This window comes from Sinocyclocheilus rhinocerous, unplaced genomic scaffold (genome assembly GCF_001515625.1).
Source record: "Sinocyclocheilus rhinocerous isolate Xijiao unplaced genomic scaffold, SAMN03320098_v1.1 scaffold591, whole genome shotgun sequence".
Taxonomy (NCBI): domain Eukaryota; kingdom Metazoa; phylum Chordata; class Actinopteri; order Cypriniformes; family Cyprinidae; genus Sinocyclocheilus; species Sinocyclocheilus rhinocerous.
Genome location: NW_015641476.1, coordinates 1,528,023 through 1,540,314, shown reverse-complemented (window position 1 = coordinate 1,540,314; position 12,292 = coordinate 1,528,023). Strand labels below are relative to the sequence as shown.

General features: G+C 37.1%; 1 protein-coding gene across 1 annotated transcript; it reads left to right on the top strand.

Annotated features, from left to right (window-relative positions):
* Window positions 1-1,161: 1,161 nt before the first annotated feature.
* On the top strand, window positions 1,162-11,914 carry LOC107755077 (vesicular glutamate transporter 2.1-like). Its single transcript, XM_016571732.1, has 12 exons — window positions 1,162-1,746; window positions 3,200-3,455; window positions 3,939-4,057; window positions 6,145-6,259; window positions 6,761-6,848; window positions 7,064-7,150; window positions 7,509-7,651; window positions 8,903-9,052; window positions 9,708-9,840; window positions 10,022-10,132; window positions 11,034-11,161; window positions 11,538-11,914. The coding sequence occupies exons 1-12, from the start codon at window positions 1,661-1,663 to the stop codon at window positions 11,877-11,879; spliced, it is 1,758 nt and encodes a 585-aa protein (XP_016427218.1). The 5' UTR covers window positions 1,162-1,660; the 3' UTR covers window positions 11,880-11,914.
* Window positions 11,915-12,292: the final 378 nt, after the last annotated feature.

The window sequence follows — 12,292 nt, the reverse complement described above, 5'->3', positions numbered from 1 at the left end:
GATATTTTATGGATCATACAAATACAGTTTACAGAAATGTTCTGAATATTGTTACTATACTTGTAAACAAAGTTTTATCCTAAACAAAATGCATAATATATGTACCCGAAGTTAAACGTGACAATCATTTCATTCTAAAAAAAATATTTTAAAAAGTTTTTCACTTAGTTTAGGATATTTTTGTGTTCAGAACATGCCACACGTGCATTTGCCTTAATAACTGTATTAATGATACTCGTGTATGTGTATATTGTTTTTTGGTCGTCTTATTTATTTGGTCTACAAATGTTCACAGAATAAGTTGCATGAATCCGTGAGAAAAAGTAAGTTTATGAATAACCATGAATCAAGTTTATAAAAGAAAGTATTGTCTCCAACGACGAGAACGTGCCAAAATAAAGTGATTGAAGTATATTACACGTGTTCAGCACTTGTTGGGCGTCCTCTGCGAATACGGTCATGAACACAAGGGGGCGCCTGCGCTTCACTAAACGCGCTCTCGACTACCTGTTGTGGGAAGCTTTCAAGAACGCAAAGCCTCGCAACTGAGCAGAGGTACTTTCCTATAAAGAGGTATGTGATTTAGCAGGATATCAAAATAAAAAATACGATATTATCAAATTATCTTATCAAAATATCCCCTTCATTATGCTCAACCATAAGAAACTGACAAATTAATAATAGCTTGCACCTGGACTGTATTTGCTTCGAATTCGGCGTACGTGTACATACAATAGTTTTTATTTATTTATTTTTGCTGTGAAGGACAGTGCTACAGAAAGAGGGAGGGGGACTGTGAGCTATGTATGAATTATTAATACGCTTTCCTTCACACCAGCACACGGGGAAACACCCCTCATTCGGTTTCCATAGCACCGCCCCCAGGAGGCTTGCACGGCCTTTGAAGGAAAACAAGCAATAGGCATAAAAGCACAAATGTAGAAACTTAGAATGTCAGGTCACGTGCCCGTCATATAAGCATCGAAAAACTATCATTTGTCGCTCGTGGAACATAATTCAGATCATTTGAGGGCAAAATCAAAGAAAATGTGAATGGAATGTGAACATTGTCCGCCCTCTCTAACCCCTCCCAAAGCAGTGAACCGCTGCTGGCACTCTGACGGGAGTGATCCGCTTCGCGCAGTTGGTAAATGAGTGGCGGGGGAGCTCGCGCTGCTCTGAACGCGAGACTGTCGCTGACCTTGGTGCTGAAATCCATTCACCTCTTTCTAAAGCTACTTAACTGTCCCTTTGCACCGAAAAACTGACGTTACGAGACGAGGAATTGGTCACCTTTTAATTTTTTTCCTCTTAATTAACCCTTCATCGTTTTTATAAATCCGATTTTTTTTCAACACCGTCAATTTGAAGCGAACATAAATTCGTTGACTCAAATCTGAGATGGCATCGCGTGCTCTTATCGCGCGCGGGGCAGTTTATGAGTTTATAACTATGAGTAGACAGAGCCAGACCACTTCTGATATCTCTCGTATGTAGGCGGATTTTTTTTCTTCGCTCCGTGAACACCGTCGTGAATTTTCCTCATCTGTTTTACTGAATCACTGATCCGCTGGGTATCGGTCCGGTATGCTCTGTCATTTCACACTGTGACATGGTACTTTAACATTACCGGGAAAACGAGGGATTATCACATTTGGACATGGAGACTCTGAGGGAGCCTGGTTTTATGCCCAGCAAAGAGGGGCTGAAGCAACTAGCGGGGAAGACACTGGGGCACGTGCACAAGTAAGATATTTTAACATTATAAAACTGATTCAGTCATTTAAAAATAATAGGCCTAAGTTTGTGTGTGCGTGTGTGATTTACGCGAACTATTGTTATAACAGAACAGAAAATCACGAATTTGCAGCTAGTTTTGTCTATTCAGTAACGAGTTTCCCCAGTCGGTTTTGGCTTCACGCCTCATGAAGACGTGAAGAAAATTATGTAATCCTGCATAATCTTGGCAGGAGGGGATGGAAGCATGCGAGTTTTCCTATCCTTGAAGGTTGTCATTGTAATCCGGTGATTCAAATGCATTTTCGATTTAATAGTAATCTTTCAATTAGAGGATTCCCTTGAGTGCACCTTCCTTTTTAGAGACCATTCACTTATTCCCGTAATAGGCTACCTGCAAAAAAGACCGCGATTGAAATCATACGAGAAAATTGGTTTGTACATATTTATTTCACGTTGATTTGATGCTCCTTTATATTGAATCGTTTTGTGCGTCTTGTAAAAAAATCTTTGAAATCTATGTGGAGAGTAAAAATAAATAAATAAATAAAGATCGACCGCCACGACCATCTGAACGAATTTTTCTTTCGAAACTGAAAATACCTTTTCCCCCCGAGCACTACCTTTAATAAACATCTCCTCATCTTTTCGTTTGCTTTCCCCCGAGCACTACCTTTAATAAATATCTCCTCATCTTTTCGTTTTTTTTTTCGTTTGCTTATAGACATTTTGTAGTCTCTGATTATTTTCCAAAATATTAGGACATTGTCTTTTATTTGTCATCTGAGATTAAAAACGGAATTGACAATTATAATGCAGTTAATGTGCATTTTATGTATTTTGTATTTTCAAAAGATCACAAAATAAAATGCATTTTATTCCCGTCACATTTGCAAATGTGATTTATGAAATAAAAATGTCATATGCCTGAAATGAAATTTAATTTTTTATATAAAAAATTTATAGGCTATACATTTTGCACATCAAATTACAGAATTTATCTTGATACAATATGCTTTCATTATCTAATAGTAAATAACTGTACGCAAATAACTCTCCTTACGGCTCTGGTATAGGCTAATAATATTAGTAACGTAGTGAAGTTCGTGAATATCAGTGGACCTTAAACCTGTATGAATGTAAATAAGGTGAAGGTGAAGGGAATGCTGCAATGCGGTACAGCGCGCTTTACAGCAGCACACGAAGCCTATATGTGGAGTTAACAAAAATCTTTGTGGTGAAAAAAAAGAAAGAACTCTTTCTGTAGGCCATTTCAATTGTCTGAATCTGTCCGTGCAGCTTAGAGTAGGCTACTAGTGGGAATGTAAATTGAATTAAAAGTTCAAATGAATTCTTGATTCGTTTGACTTCAGTACTAAAGGTGAATGAAATCCATTCAGGATTGTAGTCGTTATGCTGTTAGTGTACAAGGAGTCTGACAATTATCTTCTGACTGATGCAGAGTGTTAGAAAAGCGGCAAAAACCTGGCGAGAACATTGAACTGACCGAGGATGGACGGCCTACCCAGATCAACGAGAAAAAGGCACCTTTGTGCGACTGCACGTGCTTTGGACTTCCGCGCCGCTACATCATCGCCATAATGAGCGGCCTCGGGTTCTGTATCTCCTTCGGTATTCGGTGCAACTTAGGCGTGGCCATAGTGAGCATGGTGAACAACAGCACCATTCACCTGAACGGGAAGATCGTCATCAAAGAGGTTTGTGCGCGAGTCACGCTTGGATTTTATATGTGCACGTCAGCTTCGTGACACCCCCACACACCCCTCAAGAGCGTGCACACACACACATACACATAGACACGCATGCACCTTCTACTCTGTCTTATGGAAAATAAAAAGGGACAGAATTTAAAAGCACAATGACTTGTTTTTGTTGGAAAGAGGCTTAGTGGATGACCCATTGCTAGCTTGGAAAATATTGAAAACAAGTAGGCTACTCATGCAAAAAAAATTGACCTTGGTTACTTGAATGTCATCAGCCTCAAATTGATTAACTCTTCAGCTGGAAAGTAATCCTGCGCTCTTGTCATTTTATTTTTTGTGTGCACAATAATCAATATTTTGTTTGCTACAGCTCTGAAAAATAAGAGTTAGCTTAAGGATATTCACATTTTCAATTGTCCCTAGCCTTTCACAGATAGGATTAGCAACCTGATATTTTCTGTTGTTTCTCTCCCTTAGAAGGCAAAATTCAACTGGGACCCGGAAACAGTTGGAATGATTCATGGCTCATTTTTCTGGGGTTATATTGTGACGCAAATTCCTGGAGGATACATTTCTTCTAGATTGGCGGCAAACAGGTAAAGCCCTAGAAATATAATAATTTATTTATTAATTCAGATTATTATTATTATTATTATTATTATTATTATTATTAGGCTATTATTAGCTCATAATGCTACAATAAATAATCGCCTTTAAAATCCCACTTGGTTTATAGAATTTCCCACATTGCAATAGAAAATAGTAGCTAAAAATAGCTACCTAATGTTAACGATAGAACATTAAGTAAATCATTAAAAATCACGAATCATAAATATTCTATAATGATATTTTGTTTATATAGGCTAATATAGATGTTAAATTAGTTTCTTACAGATTTTTTGTCCCTAATGTTGCAAATATATGCAATTTACGTCGTACGTTATTTAAAGATGGTGTCACGCACGTTTTTAAAACCGGCAGGTAAATCGCTTATTGTTACAGGAGCTGGCAAGTTCAAATGGGCGTAAGGGAGAAACTCGCCCGCATCTCCAAGTGTTCGTCAGAAATGAAACTTCATGTTCTCTTTCTGAGAAGTTGAATGTATTATTTAATGTAAACTGAGAATTAATGTAAGACGATAATAAATATTCGAAATAAACTTACAGCGGAGGATTACAGCGATAGTCACGGCCGACTTCGTATTTCCAAATTCGATCTGCAAATATTGTCTGTACAGAGACACGTGGTGCGTTCTTCATTTGGTTTGAGTTCAACACAGTAAGCTTGCATGGCGTACCATGCTGTGTTATACAAGGGATGATTATTCATAGTGGCGAATGGACCTGTCATTGGAAGAAAAATTGGATGATGGGAGGAGCTAATTTAGCAGAAGTTCAACTAAATTTTATTTATTTGTTTAGTAAAGACTCTTAAGGTTACACATTTCTTGTGAAATTAATTTCATTACGAGTTATTTTACATAACTTTATTGTATGCATTATTGCAGTTTATAGGCCTATCGAGTTTATTTAGTCAGAAAAACGAACAAAAGAGAACGATCTTTTTGGGAAACGTCTATTAACTTGCTTATCTCACGTTCTTATTTGAAGGCCATGGTCAAAGGCATATGAGACATAACTGTTGTGATTTTATCATTCCAATATATAGGCTAATATAATATAATATAAACCTTTGGAATACTATTTTTACTTGTTCAAAGGGGAAAGGGAGAGAGAGAGCGAGAGAAAGAGAGAGAGAGAGAGTTTATTGTTATGGTTGATCAGCCTGCGTGTGTTTCCAGTGTTGTGTGAGTGGCAGAGTGAACGCTGACCCGTCCTGTGAGTTTGTAGGATTAGACTGTGGGAGTGGGTCTGTGGGGCATTCTCCACCTGTTAATGAGATCCCGGGGGGAGCCGTGTCTAATCTGCTCAATGAGGGGGGCATGGCAACCAGCCCCGGACATGTTGCCAGAGGGTGTGGCTGTACCTCATTTATCATACAACAATTTATCAAAAAATAAAACTGCCATTTCGTAAACTGGAGGTGTTTACACAATCTGTGCTCACTAAAACATCTTTTTTATGGCTGGCCAGCAATAAATGAACGCTGTCAAGAAACTACCCTTTAATAAAATGCTGTGCAATTAGGCTATAAGTCTGTTAACTTACTTCAAATCTTTGATTTAATTGACGTTGCTGAAATTATACAACAGTTTTCAGTTCATATTTCGGCTATTGGTCGACGTGATTGAGATCTAATAGAATCAGCGAGTCTCGTGCTGGAGAACTCCCTCAATCCGATTAGCGAGTGCCGGTGGGAGAGAGGTGAGAGGGTCTCGAGCTCTACAAGAAGGGAGGAAAATTGGAAATAAATGGAAGGCCATATTTCCTCTATGGCAGTGCTGGCATCACCCCGCGCGACCGAAGGCAATATTCTTGTTGCTATTGTTGTTTTTCTTAAGAACAGGTCGCAGAAATCTTATATTTGAATTGTGTATTATATTTTGATTGTAATAGTGTGAGTATGAAGAAATTATTGATACTTTTCTCTCAGCGATAAAAAACATGTCTAACTAAAATGTTAGAGCGGGAGCTAAATGAATAGGCTGCACAATTTGTTTTCTTTTTCTTCATTCTATAGCCTAATGGTCTATAATTTAACCATGTTTCCATCTATTATTCAGGGTTTTTGGCGCAGCCATTCTCCTCACATCCGCACTGAATATGTTCATCCCCTCAGCTGCACGTGCTCACTATGGTTGCGTCTTATTTGTCAGGATATTACAAGGGCTTGTAGAGGTAAGAAAGTACCCTACTCAGGGAACCATGGTTACATATGTAACCTGAGACGTTTTCTCTCAATTGTAAATACTTGTTTGCTAATAGCGATCTAATACCATAACCCTCTATAAGTATTTATCTAACATTTGGTCACTTGATAATAGATAATTTCTTTAAAAAAAAAATCTTCCTGGGAAAAGCCCAAAGTCCTGTAACAAGCAGTTATGACCTGAGGATATTTCTGTGAGAATAATAACCCAGGCTTTGTCTTTAGTACATATGTATTGATCTTTAGAGGCGCTTGTGCCTATGTGTGTGAAATAGACAACTAGATTACTTCCATCATGTCAACAATATTATATTCATTTTTCTATTTTGAAATATTCATTTGCAATTAAATAGATGTATGCAGTGTACTGTAACTCAAACTTTTGCTGAACAATATATTTAATCAAAACTTTTTGTCTCAGCACATTTCTTTGTGATATAGAGCTGATGTGTAGTATTATTGTTTTCTAGGGTGTGACCTACCCAGCCTGTCATGGGATCTGGAGTAAGTGGGCTCCTCCACTGGAAAGAAGCCGTCTAGCCACAACCTCCTTCTGTGGTAATTTCCATCTTTATTCTCTTAAAAGCAAAATAGATTAGTGAATAATAAAGAAAACCAATGTCATTGTATTTGTTTAATTGCTATACCTTATTGTGTGCATGTTAAAATTTAAAGATACATTTGTTTTTTATCCGCAAGAATTTATATTTAAAAATATATTTTCCCGTGTAGTTTTTTTTATCAATTTGAACTCCTCTTCTTCTCATCTGTAGGTTCCTATGCTGGAGCTGTCATTGCCATGCCTTTAGCTGGGATCTTGGTGCAGTACACTGGCTGGTCATCTGTTTTCTATGTCTATGGTAAGAGTGGTTTGTGCATGTACTGTATGAGCCGTGGTTATGGTGTAAGCTGTCATTGTGTGAGTGTGCTTAACGGTCTTGATGAGTGTATTTTAGGAAGTGTAGTATGGATTAACTCACTGATGCTAGGTATTGATTTTTCCTCTGATTCTGTCATGTGTCTATCCTCTGTGCTGACACTAAATCGGCCTGTCACTGGGCCAAGAATTAGTGCTGTCTGGAAAGCAATGAATTGTAATCTAGTTAGTTATATGAGGAGTTTTCATATTCAGTTTTCATATTTCATTCTTCCTGTCTGCTTCTTTTATGATGTTTTCTTATAAGACCAACGTCTTAAGAATTGTTTGTTTCCCTTTAGGCTGTGTTGGGATTTTCTGGTATATGTTCTGGATCCTTGTGTCATATGAGAGCCCAGCTGGACATCCCACCATCACAGCTGAAGAACGCTGCTACATTGAGGAGAGTATCGGCGAGAGCGCTAAGCTCATAGGTCCTGCAGAAGTGAGTGACCACAAACATAATCTTGCTCCACTCTTGATAGGGATGTAATCTCAGGGATGTAGTGGGGTTGGATATCTCAGAAGAAAATGCTTGATTGTAGGATTCAATTCCTTTCTTAAGAGATGTTTTGACTAACGGCATAACATCCCCTCTCACCCAAACCTATAATTAATCGCCACTCTATAATTATCTATAATTCTAATGCTCATTTGTTGCTTGCTGTTTGTTGACACAAAGCTACTTCACTTGCTTGTGCCTTGGAAGGTTGTCCTTCCAAAATCTTTTATTCTGTATTCTGATGTACATCTAAGTGTAACTGATTATCAAAAAATATTTCGTTCTATGCATCTGTTGTTGATTGGATTTTGAGATGTGGGTGTTGCTTTCAAAAATGGAGGCAGATATAACACAGGCTTGCAGGGATGTAGTATAAGGGGGCTAAATGATTGGAAAAGTCCTTTAAGTGTCAACAGAGAGAAGTCTGTCATTTTCAGCAGACAGTCCAGTTATGGCATTTTGATTATAAAAAAATTAAACATGCACAGAAGAATTGTTCACAATAAGATCTATATTATTCATTTAGAAAATAATGCTATAGGGCAACTTTAAGATTGGGAGCTAAAACAAACCCCTGGTTCTCTTTCTGATTGATTTTAATCTCTCTTTTTTTGCCATCAGTTGCAGTTACTGTGAACAAGACATTGCTGTATTTTAAAATCATAAAGCTGAATTTGAGATTTCATAGAGGGTAAATGAAAGCACAGAGTAAATTTTGTCAGGATGTCTTGAAAACAATGAGAAGACAAAAGTCATATTTCTTTGGTGATCACACTTCTAAGTATATAGTTATTTTGTAAATATTAGACATAGCCAAATATGTGACTTATTGCAGTCGTATGGATTTTGAGACAGAGGCTGATATATGCAGTGTCACTACAGGTCACTAAAGGTTGATTTTGTCACCATGGTGTTATAGGAGGACATTTAATGAAATCTGTGAGTTTAAAGAACCAACAAAGGCATATCAGAGAAGTCTATAAGCTTATAAAATATCAGACAGCCATTTTATCTCAGTGCATGCGCAGTTCTTTGGTCTTCTTCGGTGTAAATGCCATGCGGTCTCAGGGAACATCAGTACTGACTAAGAATCAAAAATGTTCATTCCTGCTTGCAGAATCAAGACATGACAAATAAAATCATTAGCAGTATTGGTATTATTGTAACATGCTGCAATACTCCTTTGTCTTACAGAAATTCAAGACACCTTGGAGGCAGTTTTTCACATCCATGCCTGTCTATGCAATCATTGTGGCCAACTTCTGCAGGAGTTGGACCTTCTACTTGCTGCTCATCAGCCAGCCTGCATACTTTGAGGAGGTGTTCGGCTTTGAGATTAGCAAGGTAATTGCAGTTTACCTTTCATATTGTTTGCATTTAAACTGGTATTTGTTTTATACAAACCTAATAATTGACCAAATAACTAATAATTACTTAATCAGCAATCAAGCTTTATTTGGGTCAAAATGGCTAGCCTTCGTGTCTAAGTTGCATATGATTTTTGTCTATAATTCCAGTGTGCATCAGTAAATGGGTGACCTTTGTCATTCCCTAAGGTCTGAAATAGGTTGATGAATTATTCATTGTGAATAGTTCATAATGAATTATTCATTAATCACTTATTGGTGATTTAAGTCTGTGCTTGCATCTCATTTTGCTCTTGTTTTCTCACTTCCTATAGTTAAACCTTCAATCATGTCTTTACATCTAGTTGTAGTATTAACACACCAATGGTGATGCCTTACATATGATGTTGCATGTCAATATGCTTTATTTTTTGCAAGACATTTATTTATCAGATTTATCCAGTATTTACTAAAATTGTTATTAAGTGAAATGTTTTGAATTAGATTTTAAATGGACTTTTTTTTTTCTCTTTTCTGTGGTTTAACCACATCCTAATTTGCCACAGTATTAACTAACATTGGTCAATGGTTAATGCTTTCTGCAGTGTTTTCAATAAGATGCTTCTGAGCCTGTCGGCTGCTGTCTTATTCAGGTTGGCATGCTGTCAGCCTTGCCCCATCTGGTGATGACCATTATCGTACCCATTGGGGGACAGTTAGCTGATTTCCTTCGTAGCAAAAACATCCTGTCTACTACCACAGTTCGGAAGATCATGAACTGCGGAGGTGAGAGCAGCCTACACACAGAATAATATAGCTCCTGTAAGACTGAATTCTGGTTAAATCCACGTAAGCTAGGATTGTTAAAGGAATGAATGAGAATAAATCTTCAAACTAAATATTAATAGTCATAATAATAGTCATGTAATTGTCCATTTTAGCTTAGTGAGTTGATTATCTTTTATAGGCTTTGGGATGGAGGCCACTCTATTGTTGGTGGTTGGTTACTCGCATAGTAAAGGAGTGGCCATTTCGTTTCTTGTGTTGGCTGTTGGCTTCAGTGGATTTGCAATATCAGGCAAGTCTTTGGGGAAACAATATGTCTGATTTAATATTTTGCCTTGCAAACGTGATTTTTATACACAATGACAAGAAAACACAGCAAATAATGACTTATTTCTGACTAAATACCATGTTTTCCTTTTATCACTCAAAATGCTGTTCCTCTGCTGCAGCTTGGAAGGAATAGGTTGTTCTGCTGGACTTTTTAAATAATTCATACACACTGTCCCCTGAGAGCAGCCTCACAGGCAGCACATCTAGACAGAAAGAGCAGTGAGGGAGGGGCTAGAGACTCCTCCGCTCTACAAGATGGCTGCTCTTTCTATTTTTAGTCTGGATCTCCAACATCATGTTAGAGATACTGAAAAATGTGCACTCTTGCTGCAGAACCAAAATGTGTAGATTATACCCGAGGAATTCAGTGATTTAAAAATGTCATTCTGTAATGTTGTTTGTTGGAGTGTTATTTTAGTGTCATTGATATACTGTTATAGTTTTGTTAATATTTTAAATTAGATTTTATTTAAATTTTAGTTTAAGTTTTATTAATTTTGGGATAGGGTTAGTGTATTTTTGTCATTTTTATTAGATTTTTTAATGTTGTAGTTTATATTAAGTTTTAGTTTATTCAATTTATTTTTAATTTGTTCAATAGTTATTTTAGTATTTGAAAATAAACAAAACCAAAATGCAGAAATAAAACGAGTTTTGTTTTTAATATAAATAAAGTTTTTTTAAATGTTTATTTTATTTTAAGTAATAAAAATGCTTTTTTGTTTTTTTGTTTTAGTGAACAATAGTAACCATGGTTTGTTGTAATTAATTCAGTGCCAAAAAGAGAAAAAAGTGTAATCTTTTACAAAGTTATTTACATTGTGTCTGCTGTTAATGTAATGTATACCTTTATTGTCCATCAGGTTTCAATGTCAATCATTTAGACATCGCTCCTCGCTATGCCAGTATCCTCATGGGAATCTCTAATGGAGTGGGAACTCTGTCAGGAATGGTGTGCCCTCTTATTGTGGGTGCCATGACCAAACACAAGGTAAGACCACCTTGGATTTTCTTTTGAATTCTCAGTACTATATGTTTGGATTGGATGGATCATAATTTAAATGAAAGATGTTGCCCCATGGTAGATTAGAAGGTTGAGTTGTGACACTTGCGTGGTTTGAGAATCACAGCATAATTGATATCTTGATTTTTTTCCTATATTATTATACCTGAAATATAAATAATATTGTGATTTCAAAAGGTTTTGTGTGACAGATTTTCAGATCTCTCTCCCTACCTTTTATTCATTGCCAAAAGTGCTCAGATTTACCAGCATTAAGCCAATGTTTATTTTATGCGTTTTTCTTGCAGCTCCCAGGATATTTCTTTATGTCAATGAATTCCTGACAACTCTTTTTTCCTTTCAGACCCGAGAAGAGTGGCAGTATGTTTTTCTTATCGCTTCCATGGTGCATTATGGCGGTGTAATCTTCTATGGCATCTTCGCCTCGGGGGAGAAGCAGCCGTGGGCAGATCCAGAGCAGACCAGTGAAGAAAAGTGTGGCTTCATTGATGAAGATGAGCTGGCTGGGGAAACTGGGGACATCACCCACAGCTACGGTGCTCTGGGAGGTCCAGCCAAGACCTACGGTGCCACTACGCAGTTGAACGGTGGATGGGCAGAAGGATGGGATAAACGAGAGGAATATGTACAGGAAGGTGTGGAGGAAGGGGGTTACGGATACAGGCACGGTGGGGATTACTCCTAGACCACACACACACACACACACACACACACGATGCACACAGCTCTACAGAAGCATACAGTGGAACAAAAAAGTATTTGGATACACTTGGACACAAGTCACAACTAAAAGTGTATAAATTCCATTGCATTAAATAAGAAAATTCAAGTGTAATCTGCAAAAAATCTGCAATTTGTCTTTCTCTGCTTTAATTTAGTGGATGTATGAAGTGTCCAATTGAAGTGTCCTCATTTTGAAATATATGTATGTAGTTATATATCATTATATAATTGAATATAACCAACTTGTTTTTGTAAAATGTTTAGTATTTAAAAATTTAGCTTTTTTTGTTATCTAATCTAAGGCAATGACATTTCTACATTTTTAAGTGTAACTTAAGCGTCCAGATACTTTTTGGAGCCACTGTACAAACAGCA

Coding starts and splice junctions, on each gene's coding strand:
- LOC107755077 (XM_016571732.1), top strand. CDS start 1,661: ATGGAGACTCTGAGGGAGCCTGGTTTTATGCCCAGCAAAGAGGGGCTG. Junction 1,747..3,199: donor ACACTGGGGCACGTGCACAA/GTAAGATATTTT, acceptor TGACTGATGCAG/AGTGTTAGAAAAGCGGCAAA. Junction 10,133..11,033: donor CAGTGGATTTGCAATATCAG/GCAAGTCTTTGG, acceptor ATTGTCCATCAG/GTTTCAATGTCAATCATTTA.